Here is a 14,221-nt window from a genome sequence, read left to right as displayed (position 1 = left end):
TCAAAATACTTGTTTCCATAACCATTTCAAAAATTAATAAGAAATATTCACGTGATATTTGAGTTATCCTCCATGTTGTTTGTAATGTGCATGCATATTTTTGTGACTGAAAAACTGTTTAAGCTAAACTGTAACCCTTCGTGTTTGAGTGACAATTCTACTCTAACTAAACTATCGCTATGGTATCTTATATACTGTATACTTAGACAAAACACGTGTAAGTATACATATAAATAGTTACCTAGAAATCCTTGGTTTTAAAAGCGTTGACATAAGTACTTCCCTTTTTATAAAATACATATACATTACACTAGTATTCGTATATAAAATTTAAATACCACTCAAAAATGAAATTGGAATTGTATTTGATTTACTGTAAATGTAATCAAGAGCTGGCCAAAGTGGGCGCAATATACTCCCAGAACATTATTTGTTTGAGGAATGAAAGAAATAATCTTTCAATTAGGGAAAGAAAAACTATTTCATTTTAACTACCCTTTTAATACACAAGGCCTGGAAATTTGTAAATTTTTCGTAGAGGTCCACTTTGCAAAGTTGCATGTCAAATATTTAAGCTCTGTGCCTTGTAGTTTCTTATGTTTTTTTCTTTTTCTATTCGCTTTTCTAAATAAACTTATTAAACTTCGGAGTGAGGCCAATAGGACTACAGGGTGATGCGTTATGCAATATATCCTTGATCTGGTCATTGCAGTTTAAGTGAACATTTGAAAAAAATGTTTATTATATAGGTTTATATAAAAGAAAACCCAACTACCTTTGCATGGCATTTTAAAGCTCTAGGAGAAAATGAGTAAAGTTTTTGTAGAGGAGTGCTTAACGAAGTCACCCATGGAACATTCCTAGCAAGTTTGATTGAAATGATGATTTTATAATTTAACTACGTAACACACATACACACGCACGCACACACCAATACACACAGAGATAAAATCGCTATATATGCCATCGCATCGCAGGTGCTGCCTGTGGTGGCATAAAAAGAAAAGGTAAATTCACTTGGATCATAAATAAACAATCAAATATCATATTGTTATAGGCAAAATTTACATGACTATAATCAACCACTGCTGAAGAAATCTCTGCTCTCTCCACACCATTACCCAAAGTATTTAAAGGGACTCCACTGAGGTATTTTGAAATGACGGACTGGAAATAATTTTTCAAGATTAATGTACCATTTGCTGTACGTATTGACTTACAACTTGTGTGCAAAATTCCAGATCATCCTCTCACTCCGTTTGTTCCAGAAAAATTATTTCAATTGTAAAATATCACTAAAAAAATTGATAACCGTTGCAACGCTTTTCACTGAATTGATCTAAGAATAGCAAAAGAAATACGATTAACAATGTATTTTAATGATATTTTCTAATTATTTTTTGCATACAGTTCTGTTTTTAAGTGCCGAAGCAGATATATGTAAAAAATCAAAATTTTATGTTTTTAGGCTTAAAACCGCAGTGGATTTCCTTTAATGTTGAAATACTCACCATTAGAACTGTCGGGAAACACGTGGTAGTTAGGACCAAGGACATCTACAGGGATAACAGAATAACCATAAACATTAACGTTTGAAGCATCTAAATGTACAGCGTAAACTGAAATTTCAGCTGTTGCTCTAATGAATAATACCTGAAAAACATGGTTATATAATTAACTCATATTTTATTAAAGTCAAATTTTTGTAACATATTCACATAATAAATATTATACATTTTATGCATTTTCATATGAAAAAGGTTATATATTAAAACAAATCCTTCCCTTAATGTGAATGACAGGAGACTATTTTAACATTCTTAAAGGTCAGTGAAATGTGTATTACTATATATTGGGTTATTCTGATTTTAACATGAAAGAAATCATACATCAAGAGCCACCCTAAAACTTTTTACCGTTTGCCAATGAAATCGCTCTATTTTGTTTTAATTTCCCGAAATATCTACCATACAACTCAACTGTATGTATTAATTTTATACGTTAAATTTTTAATGGACTATTGGGATTGTATTTAAAAATGCACTCGATTTCAATGAACGGGGCTAACTAACTATAAGTCGGTTGTAGTTTATATACCATGTATACGGTGAAATCTTGACGAGGTCTTCGACGCTTGGTGGGTAAGACACTCTCAATATACTCCCTATGGTCACGATTAAAATGATGTGTATAATATCGCCATACTGCCATCTACCCATATATTAAGTTTCATAAAAATGTTTCCAGCACTTTTTTGAGAAATCACAGATATTGTTATATTGTTATATTTGCCATATTTTAAGTCTATTTGGTTGCCATCGCAACCAAAAGTTTTCAACATAGGAAAAAAAGAAGACGTGCATAATTTCCAGACTTCCATCTATCTATATATCGACATTCATAAAACTATTTTCAGTACTTTTTGCATTATCACGGGATCCAGTAATGTGGACGGACGGACGGACGTTCCAACATTTTGGCTTTAGGGGCTATTTTCTTTGTTATTTTCTTTGTTTTCTTAAGGGCTACTAGCCCTAAAACCTTTGATCACGGAATGAACCTATTGTTCTCTTTTGTTCTCTTTACTGTTATATTGCCCCTTAACCCAAAATGTTTGCAGACGGACGGACGGGGGACCGACAAGATGGACGGAGGGTAAATCTTAAGTCCCCTATAGTTAAACCGGTAGGGGACTGATAAACTTTTCAACCTTATAACACTAGTGTATTAAAGTATTCGATTATATTTCATTACATTTCTTAGTTAAAAAGTAATCCAGTAAATTTTAACACTTTTAAAAATAAACAGATTTTTTACATTTTATTATTTGATAAAGGTAATCAATTATGTTCTAATTACATTTCCTAATTTACTACAAAAGTACAATGTTGTTTTTTGTTTTGTTTTTTGTTTTGTTTTGTTTTGTTTTTTTTCAAAAAAATTGTAAAAGTCAATCATGCTGGTCAAATGCAAAACCATGCTGAGGCTTCCCAAAAACTAAGTGGGTTCTTTTTTATTTTAAAGGTAATTCAACCTGTTATCTGAAAAGAACATTCAAGTATACAAACATATACGTGATGGTACAGATTATTTCACGATATTAAACTGTTCACTTATTCGAGGAGAAAATATGCGAGCAGCTGCAAAGCTCAGTCGGCAGAGCCGCGGAACCGTATTCCGATGACCCCGGGTTCGGGTTCTAATCATGAGACACTGGGCACCCGGATGGGGACAGGTTAGGCTACACATTTTTATTACACTGATACTTACACTGATCACAAATTTGGCCCTGACAAGCACACGTTGTTGATATACAATAGAATTAAGTTTCATTAAAGACAACGCATGCTGTCACCTCAAAATCGTGTAGAAGTCTTATTTTCTTGTTTTTATGTGATAGGATATTTTGTAAACCTTATGTTGGTGCCTGAGGGGTTTCCATTAAGGGTTGAGACATCAGAATTGCTGCCGCCGTTTGTCAACGCATGATCGGAACAGGCGACTGAATGGATTCGAATTTCTGGAGTCTATGCATCTCTTTGCTCCAGCAAGTGATGTGCTTTTGACATCTGATGTTGCTTAAAGTTTGTAACGCCCGAGATTATTGTGAGCCGTAAAACAAACAAAACAAAAACATGTTAGCTTTTTTTTTACTTTTAAGGTTCTTTGATTTCCTCTTTTAACATCAGAATCTTAAAAGCGTTGTCTATAGAATACTAGCAGATGTGTTTCTATTTTGCTCATTAAATTATATGAAATTGCTGAATGCGCGTGCCTGCGCGCGTGCGGTTGTGCGTGTGTGTGCACAACTGTAAAACACCTTTATTTCATACATACCATACGTATTTAATCACTTTGAAGAATACTTACTTTACTTGGAGCGGTCGTAATCATCGATGTACTTGAAGTAGAAACAACATGTTCTTCTTTTAGGGTCCCATCACTGTCATAAACTTTAACATGAACTTTTATAGTAGGGCTAGCGTTTGTTAGAAATATTTTTGTGCTTGTGCTTGTAGAAGTTGGTACTATAAATTCTATGCCATAATTATCAGCATCATCTGCAGCGAAAATATCCATTAATCATACTTATTATTATTACTGAAACATACACGTGTACGTATGTGACTGTTTTATATAGTTTGTTACAATTACTTTTTTTTCGACCATTTACAAATTAGTCTTGCATACACTGGTGCTAGAATATAAGAATCTACAATCTAGCTCGAGAGTAACAGTTTTAGGCGGTAACGAGGCTCTGTCGAGAGCTAGATATTCCTGTATGTATCGACAGCCGGTGTTTGATTCTTTTTCTTGCATATCACATATCAACTATTTTCAGAACAGAAATTACGAAAAACTGATATATTCATTACGCACTTTTTTCTTTTTAGTGTCCAGCTTTATTTGTCATCCAATGAAAACGCTGTATTTCTTCAAAATTATGTGCGTTAATTTTCATAGAAGAACAAAAACCGATACTATATCGAATTTCGTCCATAGTCGACTTCTATTTTAATAATACTTCATATCTATTTTTCATAGTATACTCAACATCACTAATTCCGCGTCATCATTTATCTCACGGTAATGGCATATTTTTATGTGACCAGTGTTATAATTGGTCAGAATCGACATATTTTATCCAAACACCTTAACAACAAAGGTTTTGTGCAAAATAATTTAAATCTATAGAATTTTACGTAAAACGGAACAACATTTTACAAACTTCTGTAAAGAACAACAATAGTCCATTTAGATTGTGCATACGTCTGAAACAATCATCATTTTCTAAATGTTCTTGTTTGTTGAAAAAATAAAATTTGAGTTACAATGTAAAAATACTTTTAATATTTAAAATCATGCAAAATAACTTAAAGAAATTTTAACTGAAACATGAAAAAACTAAAATAAAACACCATTACCGCGAGGTAAATGATGACATACGGTTTTCAAAATGGCCGACACACTGTTTACATCTGACAAATTAAAACTAATTTTGATGGAATATATTGTTGTTTCCTTGTGTCATATAGCAGAAAAATGACTAAATGATACAGTTTATGACAGTTTTTGTAGTGTAAGTTTAATGTTATTTCTAATTCGTAAACAGGCAGAAAATGTTTTCCATTAAAACCACGCTTACCACTTATTATTTTGTCACAGTCTTTCTCCGGCAAGTCTGAAAAGAGAAAATAGATACCGGTAATGTATTTTTTTTTTCTTCAGAAAACTATCTTATCAAAATAAGCATACAGTAAAATACACGCTAAAAACAAGAAAATAAAAGTCTAATTATACAAAATGATACAAAATAAGTCTAATAAATAAATAAGTCTAAAATTATATAATTTTCTTTAGGACCATATATCTGAAAAACACATATTAGACAAGTGTCGCGTATGTCTGCATTCCCCAGGGTTTAAGGTTATAAAAAAATTCTCTACGCTAAAATTCAAATCTTAGGTATTTGATTGGTCAGTAATTGTAACAAAATGTACACAGGCCAATCAAAATCTTGAGATTTGAGACAGAGTTATAACCACCAAAGCCAGCGCTATTTATAGGAACTATACCAATATAAACAGACAGAAGGAATTCACTATTATTACTTGATCGTAATAAATTGTAATATAATAACAAGGAATTATATTTAAGTAAAAAATAAATACATAATGTCTGATAACAGTTTATTTTTGACATTGATTTCGTGCTAACGATTTCGGCGGTGGAGTATTCGACGCAGAAGCGGTTGATAAAAATGGCCGTTTGCTTGTGGCGTTAAGTTTATGACTGAATTTTTTAGGCTGAAATGTTTTACTGGAAACACTAAGTGAGTCGGGAGCCCCAAATGTACTCTCCCAACTTATTACACGTACACGGTGCAATTCATTGCCGTTTATGCAAACACTTCTGTTCAGTTTGACGAGAGGACGCCACTTTTGCCTACATTTGGTTAAAGCACTTACAAACGTGTGCAAAACGACCCCAATAATACAACGGTGGCTATGGCAAGTGTGACAATATTGACAATTTATTTACAAAATGCACAAGTCCCACAATACATCAGCAGTATACATACATAATTATAAACAAATACATAATGGATAACGGCTATATAACATTCATGGAATGATTATATCTAGTTACAATTAGGTGAGAGAAAAAAGGGTACATCTAATATGCATGCTGACAATTGTTTCATGCTGATAAAGGCACATTATGTCTCAGGAAGAAAAAGAAATGTTTCCTTCTGTAGCAAATACAGGTATAGTTATAACACTATGGCGTATATACATGTTACTAAGTACTAGGACACTAGTCGGACAGTTGAAATTGGTCAAGCAAATGCATTTTATTTTATATATGTAAGCTTTTTGTGGCTTATTGTTACCGGAAGGGTTAGTCCCAACAGCTGCCGACAGGGAATCAACCTCGTCAGCGTATTTTTGCACAAAAGTTTGGTCATTTCAAATAAGGGATATTTTATAGGTTTGGCCGGAGATTAAATTTCCGAGATGTGCGTAAAAAGGTAAAGCTGATTTGACTGGTCAAAATATGAATGCATGATCAATTAACCCCAATGACCTGAATAATTAACTGATCCCTATAAACAAGGCATACACGATGTCCAAGTAGAGCGTTTGACAGTGAATCGGACGACCCGAGCTTGATTCCCGTGCGGCGCAGTTCACTTTCGTTGTGATTGATCATGAAATTCTTTCTACGGTCATTCGCACTGTATCTCTGCTCTGGCATCAACAGAAAAAAATCAGTTCTTTGCGAATGTGAAGGCAACTCTTAGTGGTAAACAGTTTGACAGCCTTCCCAGGAACGATGCGGTGGCTGTACTGTGCTCTGGTATATTCAATGTGGTATACTGCCGTGATCCGGGGTGAAAATTACCAACAGCTCCACCACTCCAAGGGCGCACTTTCACTGTGAATTCTTTTTTTTAACGTTAGTTAGATCAAGTATGCCAAAATAGCGTCAGCGCGACTTAGATATTATTTGACTAATTATTTAAAGTTACGCACTTTTTTGTTCTTCAATTTACCTTCAGAAAACGGAGAGTTATCTTGTTTTAAATTCATTTTATTTGTAATCGCGGAATAAAGGGAATTATAAAGCTATTGAAATTGACTTTGAATTAGTGTTTCTATCGAACTTAGGCATGTGTAACAAAGTCCACTAGACACAACTCGGATATCAAAAAAATCATGTCGTGCTATATAGTAAAAGTTATAATTATAAAATGTTTTCACAAACATCGATGATTACACGTTTTTCTTCTTTGGAAAGAGAAAAAATGAGTGTTATGGCATTTAAATAATGGTTTGTTTATTAAAGCATGATTGTCAGATGCATGTTATCCCTGGTTGTGAAACTTTCGTCATAAAGGAAGTAACGTTAGCATATAAACAAAGTACAAAGGAGTATTTTGACTTCAGTACAAAATACTTAATTCCTTAAAACTGCAGTTATTGTCATAAATGCTACAGAAGAATGATTCGGGTAGTTTGCCATTGAACTAGCTGAGGTTGTGCAGTGTACGCCCGAGAAAGTATCATTGACGAAAATTATGTCAGACACAGGCAAAATTTTCACTTCTTCGTTTTGAATTTGTCAATTCATTATTCAGTAAATGTCCTGAAAATGAATACACTAGGCAGTCACAGTAACAAAGCTTTTCTTTTTATAAAAAATAAATGATGGTTTCCTTTCTTGACCCAGGTGGATCAGGTTAGAGCATTAAGATTTAACAATAGTTGTCACAGTGAACCATGGAAACGTTAAAGAACATATCAAATGAAAATGGGTTTGACTTGTTTCAATCATACAATATCTACAATATATGTTATTGTTAATCCCAGGGTTGTTCAAATCACATGACTTGTTTTAAATCTACTTGGTGATTCTGCTGGCGTTTAAATTTCGTTCAACATATAAGATATATACAATTTATACAGAAATTCCTGCTGACATTTTAAAAAATTTTAATTTAGCGTGGATTAAATACATAAGATTTTTCTTATATTTTTGTCATTAATTTGCTCGAGTGTCCCTTTAAAGACAGATCGCAATTTTAATATTGTAAATTGATTTTTCAATCATCTTTAAAAAGAAAACGGAACATTGTTTGTAGGTTACAAGTTAACCTATACGTTTTTATGACTTGATTTCATTTTGATTTTGATTTAAAGAAATCTAAAGATGTTATCGGGAACTTGGAAAATTAGAGTTATTCCAGCTTATCCGTGGGTACAAATACACTTTTTAACGTTAAAGCTGCAAAGTGCACTACCCTGTCACAATAGATTAGTCAACCTTTTGCGCTTATTTTCGAAGCTGTATCTGTAAAAGTTTGTTTTTACCGGGAAAAACAAATATTCTTAATTCCGGAGTTTGTCTGTTCAATAAAGGATGCTAGTTAGTTAGTTAGCTAGCTAGTTAGTTAGTTAGCTAGTTAGTTATGTAGTTAGTTAGTTAGTTAGTTAGTTAGTTAGTTAGTTAGTTAGTTAGTTAGTTAGTATAATACTTATCAATACAACCACTATGGGACATTCTTTCAGCTTTACATGTTTGTTTTTGCTGTTTGCTTAGTTAGACAATTTCTACGCAGATTTCAAATGTAGAGATATGTAGATTTGTGTTTAATGGTTTGATTATTGTCTTTTTGTTAAGAAATGAAAATCTAAATAAAAGAATTGTATAAAAATGTAACAGAAATACAATTTTTATTATGCCGTTTTATGACATTTGTTGAAAAAAAACTTAACATTGGAAATTGGAAAATAAAGTTAAAATGGTAAAGCCCCATTTACACTGTCCCGGTAATGGCCACGGTATCGCTACGGTGTTTTAAACCGGTGAAACGGGGTGTTCCGTGGTGTTTTTCTGAAAAAAAAACAAAGTGCGTTGACACATCCCCGACAGAGCCCAGGTGTTTTCCCGGTTCAGTACCCGATATAGAACAGGATATATACGGTTAGTGCCGATGCTTTCCTGGTATATTCCCGGTTGATCCCGGTGTAGACGCGACTCGGTTTCATCACAGTTTACCCCGACCATCGCTAATTTCGCCACGGTAAAGCTACTGGTGATGCCGGCACTTATCCGGTGACGCCCCGGTAATGCTCCGATGCTTCCCGAGAATAAAACTGCTTGAGCAAGTTGACATTCAGTCATTTGGTAAAAAGACAGCAGAGATTCCACCCAAAAGACACAGGAAGAAAGTTGGGAAAACTGTGATTACAACGCCTACAGATGTTGAGGTACCTTTGAAAACGACTCAGAGAAGGACAGTAATGAAAACTCGCCTCAGATGAAATAGCAGAGACTGGCCCTTCTCCGTCTTCATTTAATAAAATTATCCAAAGTAGCATTTCAAGTGTGTATATACCTGATCTTTAAATTGCCTGTTATCGGCATAAAGTGATGACGCCACTGTCTATCACCGCTGTATAACCGGGACTTGCCGGCAATATACGGGACATTAACGGGTCCAACCGGAGCGTTGTCGCCAATAACTGCAATGTACCCTTGCTTTCCCGTAGCTCTGCCTGTTTTTACCGTCTTCACCGGGGCTCTGCCGTGTTTTGAGATTGATAAACACGCATCCCGGTTAACTACGTTTTGTCACGGAATGGATGCGGTTCAGAGACGGTGGATCTCCGGCGTTTCCCGGTGCCAAGCCGATAGAACACGGTTATCGGCTTCCTTTCCGGTGAGTGCCGGTGAACCCTGGTTATATTAAACATTTTAATACAACCGTGGCAATCTCCCGGTTTGTTCCGGTTCACCAAGGTTCGCCCCGGTACTTCACGGTACAGCTACGGCCCCACGCCGGTTAACCACGGTTGATCCCGATTTCCTTAACCGTGGCAAACCGGAACGCAAAAACCGGGACTGTGTAAATTGGAATAAATTTTTTAATGAAATGACTATAAAAGATGATAATTTTCATTAAAGATCCTGTAACTCATTTTTTATTGTTTTATTTTATAAATATAACGCTCAAATGAAGACTTATCAATATTAGAAGTTCAAAAAAGCATTTTGTATTAAGATATTACCGACTTTACATTTCATGTTAATGAATGCAGGTAATTAAAAATTCATTTTCGATAAAGTCAAATTTTTCAATAAGAAATGAATGCATATATTTTAATGATTACCTAAAATGTGGACAAATATTTGCAGTACATATTTTACATAATTCTTCGATGTTTCAAAATTGTTTTAGAAGCATAATTAAATACATATATAAAATTTCACATGGTGTGGTAACAACCTTAATTACAACATACAGGACATTTTGGGTATCACCGAAACATTGCCAGCACAAATTACAATGACAAACACACTTACCAACTGTAAAGTTCGCACTGCCTAAAAATGCCGCCATAATCATAACATCAAAGTCAAGTTGTACGCCTGGGACTATAAACGTTCTGTTAAGCGTACCGTTTTCATACACCTGAAATGTTTGTTTCTATCAATATCGGTTTATAATGTAGTTAATATAGGTAATTGTCTGCATCCTAATTACATACACAATTTTATGTTTACCTTTAATATAATCTCATAAAAATCATATACTAACTGTCGCTTCGCTACCCTCTACGCTCGTAGGATCTGAGTACATCGCAGCGAAGAGTAACAGGAGCGAAAACGATGATCTGATTTTAATGAGATTGCCTTTAATAGGCATTGTCTGTTATCGCATTGGAGTACAAAACACTATAATAATTCTTTAAATAGAAATTTAAAGCAATTCTAACGATTCATACATGAATTACATAATCATTGCACATTCTCATTCAGATATGTGACTTCTTACAAGTAAACATTGAAAGAAAATTCGAGTTCAAAACCCTACGAGCATAAAACTTGTGTTTTATTTTTATTTTCATAGATCGACGTGGGTTTAAAGTGGAAAATTGAACAAAAGATAATTTAGAAATACACTCAGAATTAAATTGAAAATCTTATATTTGTTCTACTCTTAGACCGAGCTAAAAGCGTAGATCATAAATGTTCTTCAATTCTGTGTCAATAAAAAAATAACCATTCATGTAAAACGGATTGAGCGAATGATCTGAAAATAAAGACACACGTGTTTGGTATAATCCTTAATCCAATAATTCATGAATCATAAAAAAATGCAGTCCCGCCATGGCAATAAACTCGGAGTGTATACTTTTAAAACATTTATATTTATAGTTGCATAGATAAAATAAATATATATTATAGTTAGACTTACAAATTCAATTTCAGTATCTTCAGCTGTAATATTCCATCTTATTTCAAATTCCTGTTTAGTTGCATCGCAAGGATTACTTGCTTGTCTGTCATGAAAGTGACTACCATTTGGACATCCGCCTGGGCATGACAATAATAAATATACCATTCTGTGTGAAACCTAAAAAATAGAGCGGGGCGAATTAATTTTAAAATTTATATTCAAAATTAAAATGATAGAAGAAATATTGAAGGAAAGTAAGACATCGTTTGAAGGAGACAACCCCAATCAAGTCCTGCGCAATGAAGTTAAACAAGTTAGAAAATTCATGAGGAAATAGTGTAAGTGTTCTTTACAATTATCTGAGGTAAAAAGGGTACTTTTAATTGTATTTTTGTTTAAGTTTCCGAAACAATGCTAATTGGCCTTCAGCTTTTAATTAATTAATTAAAGTGTTCTTTACCATTTCCATTAATTTATATTTAATTTAAGAAATAACATCGGCCTGAGAGGTGTATATCGGCTATTTAACACCGGTTTGGAGTTTTGATGCGTAGGAATTGACCACGAAGGCCGTAGGCCTGAGTGGTTAATTTTCTCGCATCAAAACGACAAAACCGGTGTTAAATAGCCGGTATACAACTCTCAGGCCGATGTTATTTCGATTCTATCACGATAAAATTAGGAAGATCACTAATGTTATTTTTTCAAGCGGAAATAACTTCCGGTGCCGATTTTCGTATAACGCTGTTCGATTTTCGCACCCTACTGTTGCAAAGCTATGGAAATTATTAGACAAAATAAATAATAAGAAAAAACGTTATTTTATCAAGTTTTCAACAATAATAACTTACGTCGTATTGTGTTTACATCAGTGCCCCATTTATCATTCGTGTATGTATGAAATAACGTCAGCTTGTTTATGAATGAGTTGTTTATTTACGATGACGTCATTACGCTGCTTACGGATTGGCGCCGTTTTGTCAAAATATTTATTAACTGATATGGATCAAATATGTGGCGTTAGTGTATGTGAGATATTATTTCGGTATTGTAAAAAAAGAAAACATTATAAGAACTAAAAATAAAAATAAAAATGCTTTTTATTGTTGCTTTAAAAGGCTTTGTAAACTATATAATCGAGGGTGAAAACATAAAAGCCGCATATACACACTGTTGTACAGCGTCCACCGGATATATAGCCCCTAAAAACACCGAAAACGAAAGTAGAAAGCTGCACACCGAGTACACTCAAGGTAATGTTATTACTTATTTCTTCATCATTACTTCATCGATTTTTCCAAACTAAACAAATTTGTGAAGCTAAATGTTTCTAGTTTTAGAGCAATATTTGCTTTCGTTTGCAAATTCAATACTTTTTGTTAACTTTGCAAAAAATGTAGCCTATTTGTTGACATGTGCAAACGATGTTGATATTTACCACTAAATCAAGCCCAAAACGCATTTGCTGTATCAAATTCCGCCGTTAATACAAACTATAGTCATCCCTCTAGATATGTTTCAGTTTTCATCCTTCAACTCGAGCTGCTTTTAACAAAATTTGCAAAAAACGGCCTTGCCTTGTGTACAGAGTCTAGCAAAGAATACAAATTCAAGTGAACGGGCTGTAGTAGTTTAATGTACAGGGTTTAGTAGATGTGTACGGAGTCTAGCAGTCACATATTTTTTAAAGTATAGTCTTTTATATTATTTTCTAATTGGAAATAATCTCATTTCAGACTAAACATGAATAAATTAGAGGAGGATACAGAGTTATTTGTTAAATAATTTAACTTTTTAGTGTTTTTGAGCCTAAAAGTATTACTACGTGTCACACCATGACAATCATAAGCTGAATAGTGTCTGTCGGTATTTATAAGACGTGTTGAGGGGTTTTCTGACCAACTCGCTGAATGAAAATGGTTCGAAAGGGGATATATTCATATATATACATGTATAACTAACATACACATAAGACAGGAGGTCGATAATTGATGAGACACTTAAAAGATTATGCACGAGTCTCATTTTCTACAAAACGGCATTAGCACTGTGTGGCGCCGTTATATGTCGCAACGCCGCTAAATGTCGCACTTGCCGCTAAATGTCGCACCATTGACGCTAAATGTCGCAACCGCCGCTAAATGTCGCAAAATCATTTGCCGTTAAATGTCGCAATGTTAACGTTAAATGTCGCACGAATTTCCCTTACCGTTAAATGTCGCAACACTACCGTTAAATGTCGCAAGATGTAAATTCATGTTAAAATCATGTTTAAAGTAGAATATTATTACTTTTTAACATTCTCATAGTTATTTTAATTGTAATTGCCATTACACAAAAATTATCTTTGTCTTACTTGGTTTCTTTAACGAACATAAATATCGAGGTTTTGAGCTACTATATAATGTTATCTTTAGGCTAGAAAGGATAATTGATACTAAATTCTCAATAGATAAGTATTTTTCTTTTGTTTATCATTTTCATTTGTAACCCTGATTGACAACAGATTAAAGTTATTATGGTATTGTCACTCTCAGAATTTGGTTTAAGTAATTTCATTCATTTTCTCAGAAACTACCGAATTTATTTTAAACGTGGTTTAGTTGTTCACTATGATCATATGATGCAATATCAAAAGGCAGATAATCCTAGTTATATTTTGCAAAGTAAATCCCCTTATTTCTCTAAAATGTTTTCGCTTTGATTAACCATTTGGTTACGGCTAATTTCAAACATATTCACTTTAAACTTAAAATACTTATTTCATATGAAAGTACTAATGCATTTCTAAAGGACAGATGACCATGAAAGGTATTTTTTTCTAAAATATCTCCCTTTTTATACTTTCCAAAAAACCATCACAAATATTCACTTCACACGTGAAATATTGATTGAATATCAAGGCAAATTTTTTATTTTAACAGAAAAGGCAAATACGTGAAAAACAGTATGAAATGCACGGTCAATACGAAA

The 14,221-nt window shown here is 33.6% G+C and overlaps 1 protein-coding gene across 1 annotated transcript in view; it reads right to left on the bottom strand.

Annotated features, from left to right (window-relative positions):
* The window catches only part of LOC132741407 (uncharacterized), a gene marked incomplete at its 3' end in the record, with an annotated part of 38,617 nt that extends 27,182 nt beyond the window's left edge, over positions 1-11,435 (bottom strand). The window contains exons 1-5 of the mRNA XM_060729559.1: positions 11,267-11,435; positions 10,372-10,480; positions 5,147-5,182; positions 3,871-4,061; positions 1,512-1,653 (exon numbers count right to left, since the gene is read on the bottom strand). Of these exons, the coding sequence (XP_060585542.1) occupies positions 1,512-1,653; positions 3,871-4,061; positions 5,147-5,182; positions 10,372-10,480; positions 11,267-11,413 (625 nt within the window). The remainder of the gene's footprint in view (positions 1-1,511; positions 1,654-3,870; positions 4,062-5,146; positions 5,183-10,371; positions 10,481-11,266) is intronic.
* Between the last annotated feature and the right edge of the window lie 2,786 nt (positions 11,436-14,221).

Source organism: Ruditapes philippinarum, unplaced genomic scaffold (genome assembly GCF_026571515.1).
Source record: "Ruditapes philippinarum isolate M1 unplaced genomic scaffold, ASM2657151v2 ctg6919_1_1_1_1, whole genome shotgun sequence".
In the NCBI taxonomy this organism is placed as follows: domain Eukaryota; kingdom Metazoa; phylum Mollusca; class Bivalvia; order Venerida; family Veneridae; genus Ruditapes; species Ruditapes philippinarum.
Note: the sequence above shows the minus strand (reverse complement) of the source record. Positions and strands in the feature narration are given on the sequence as shown.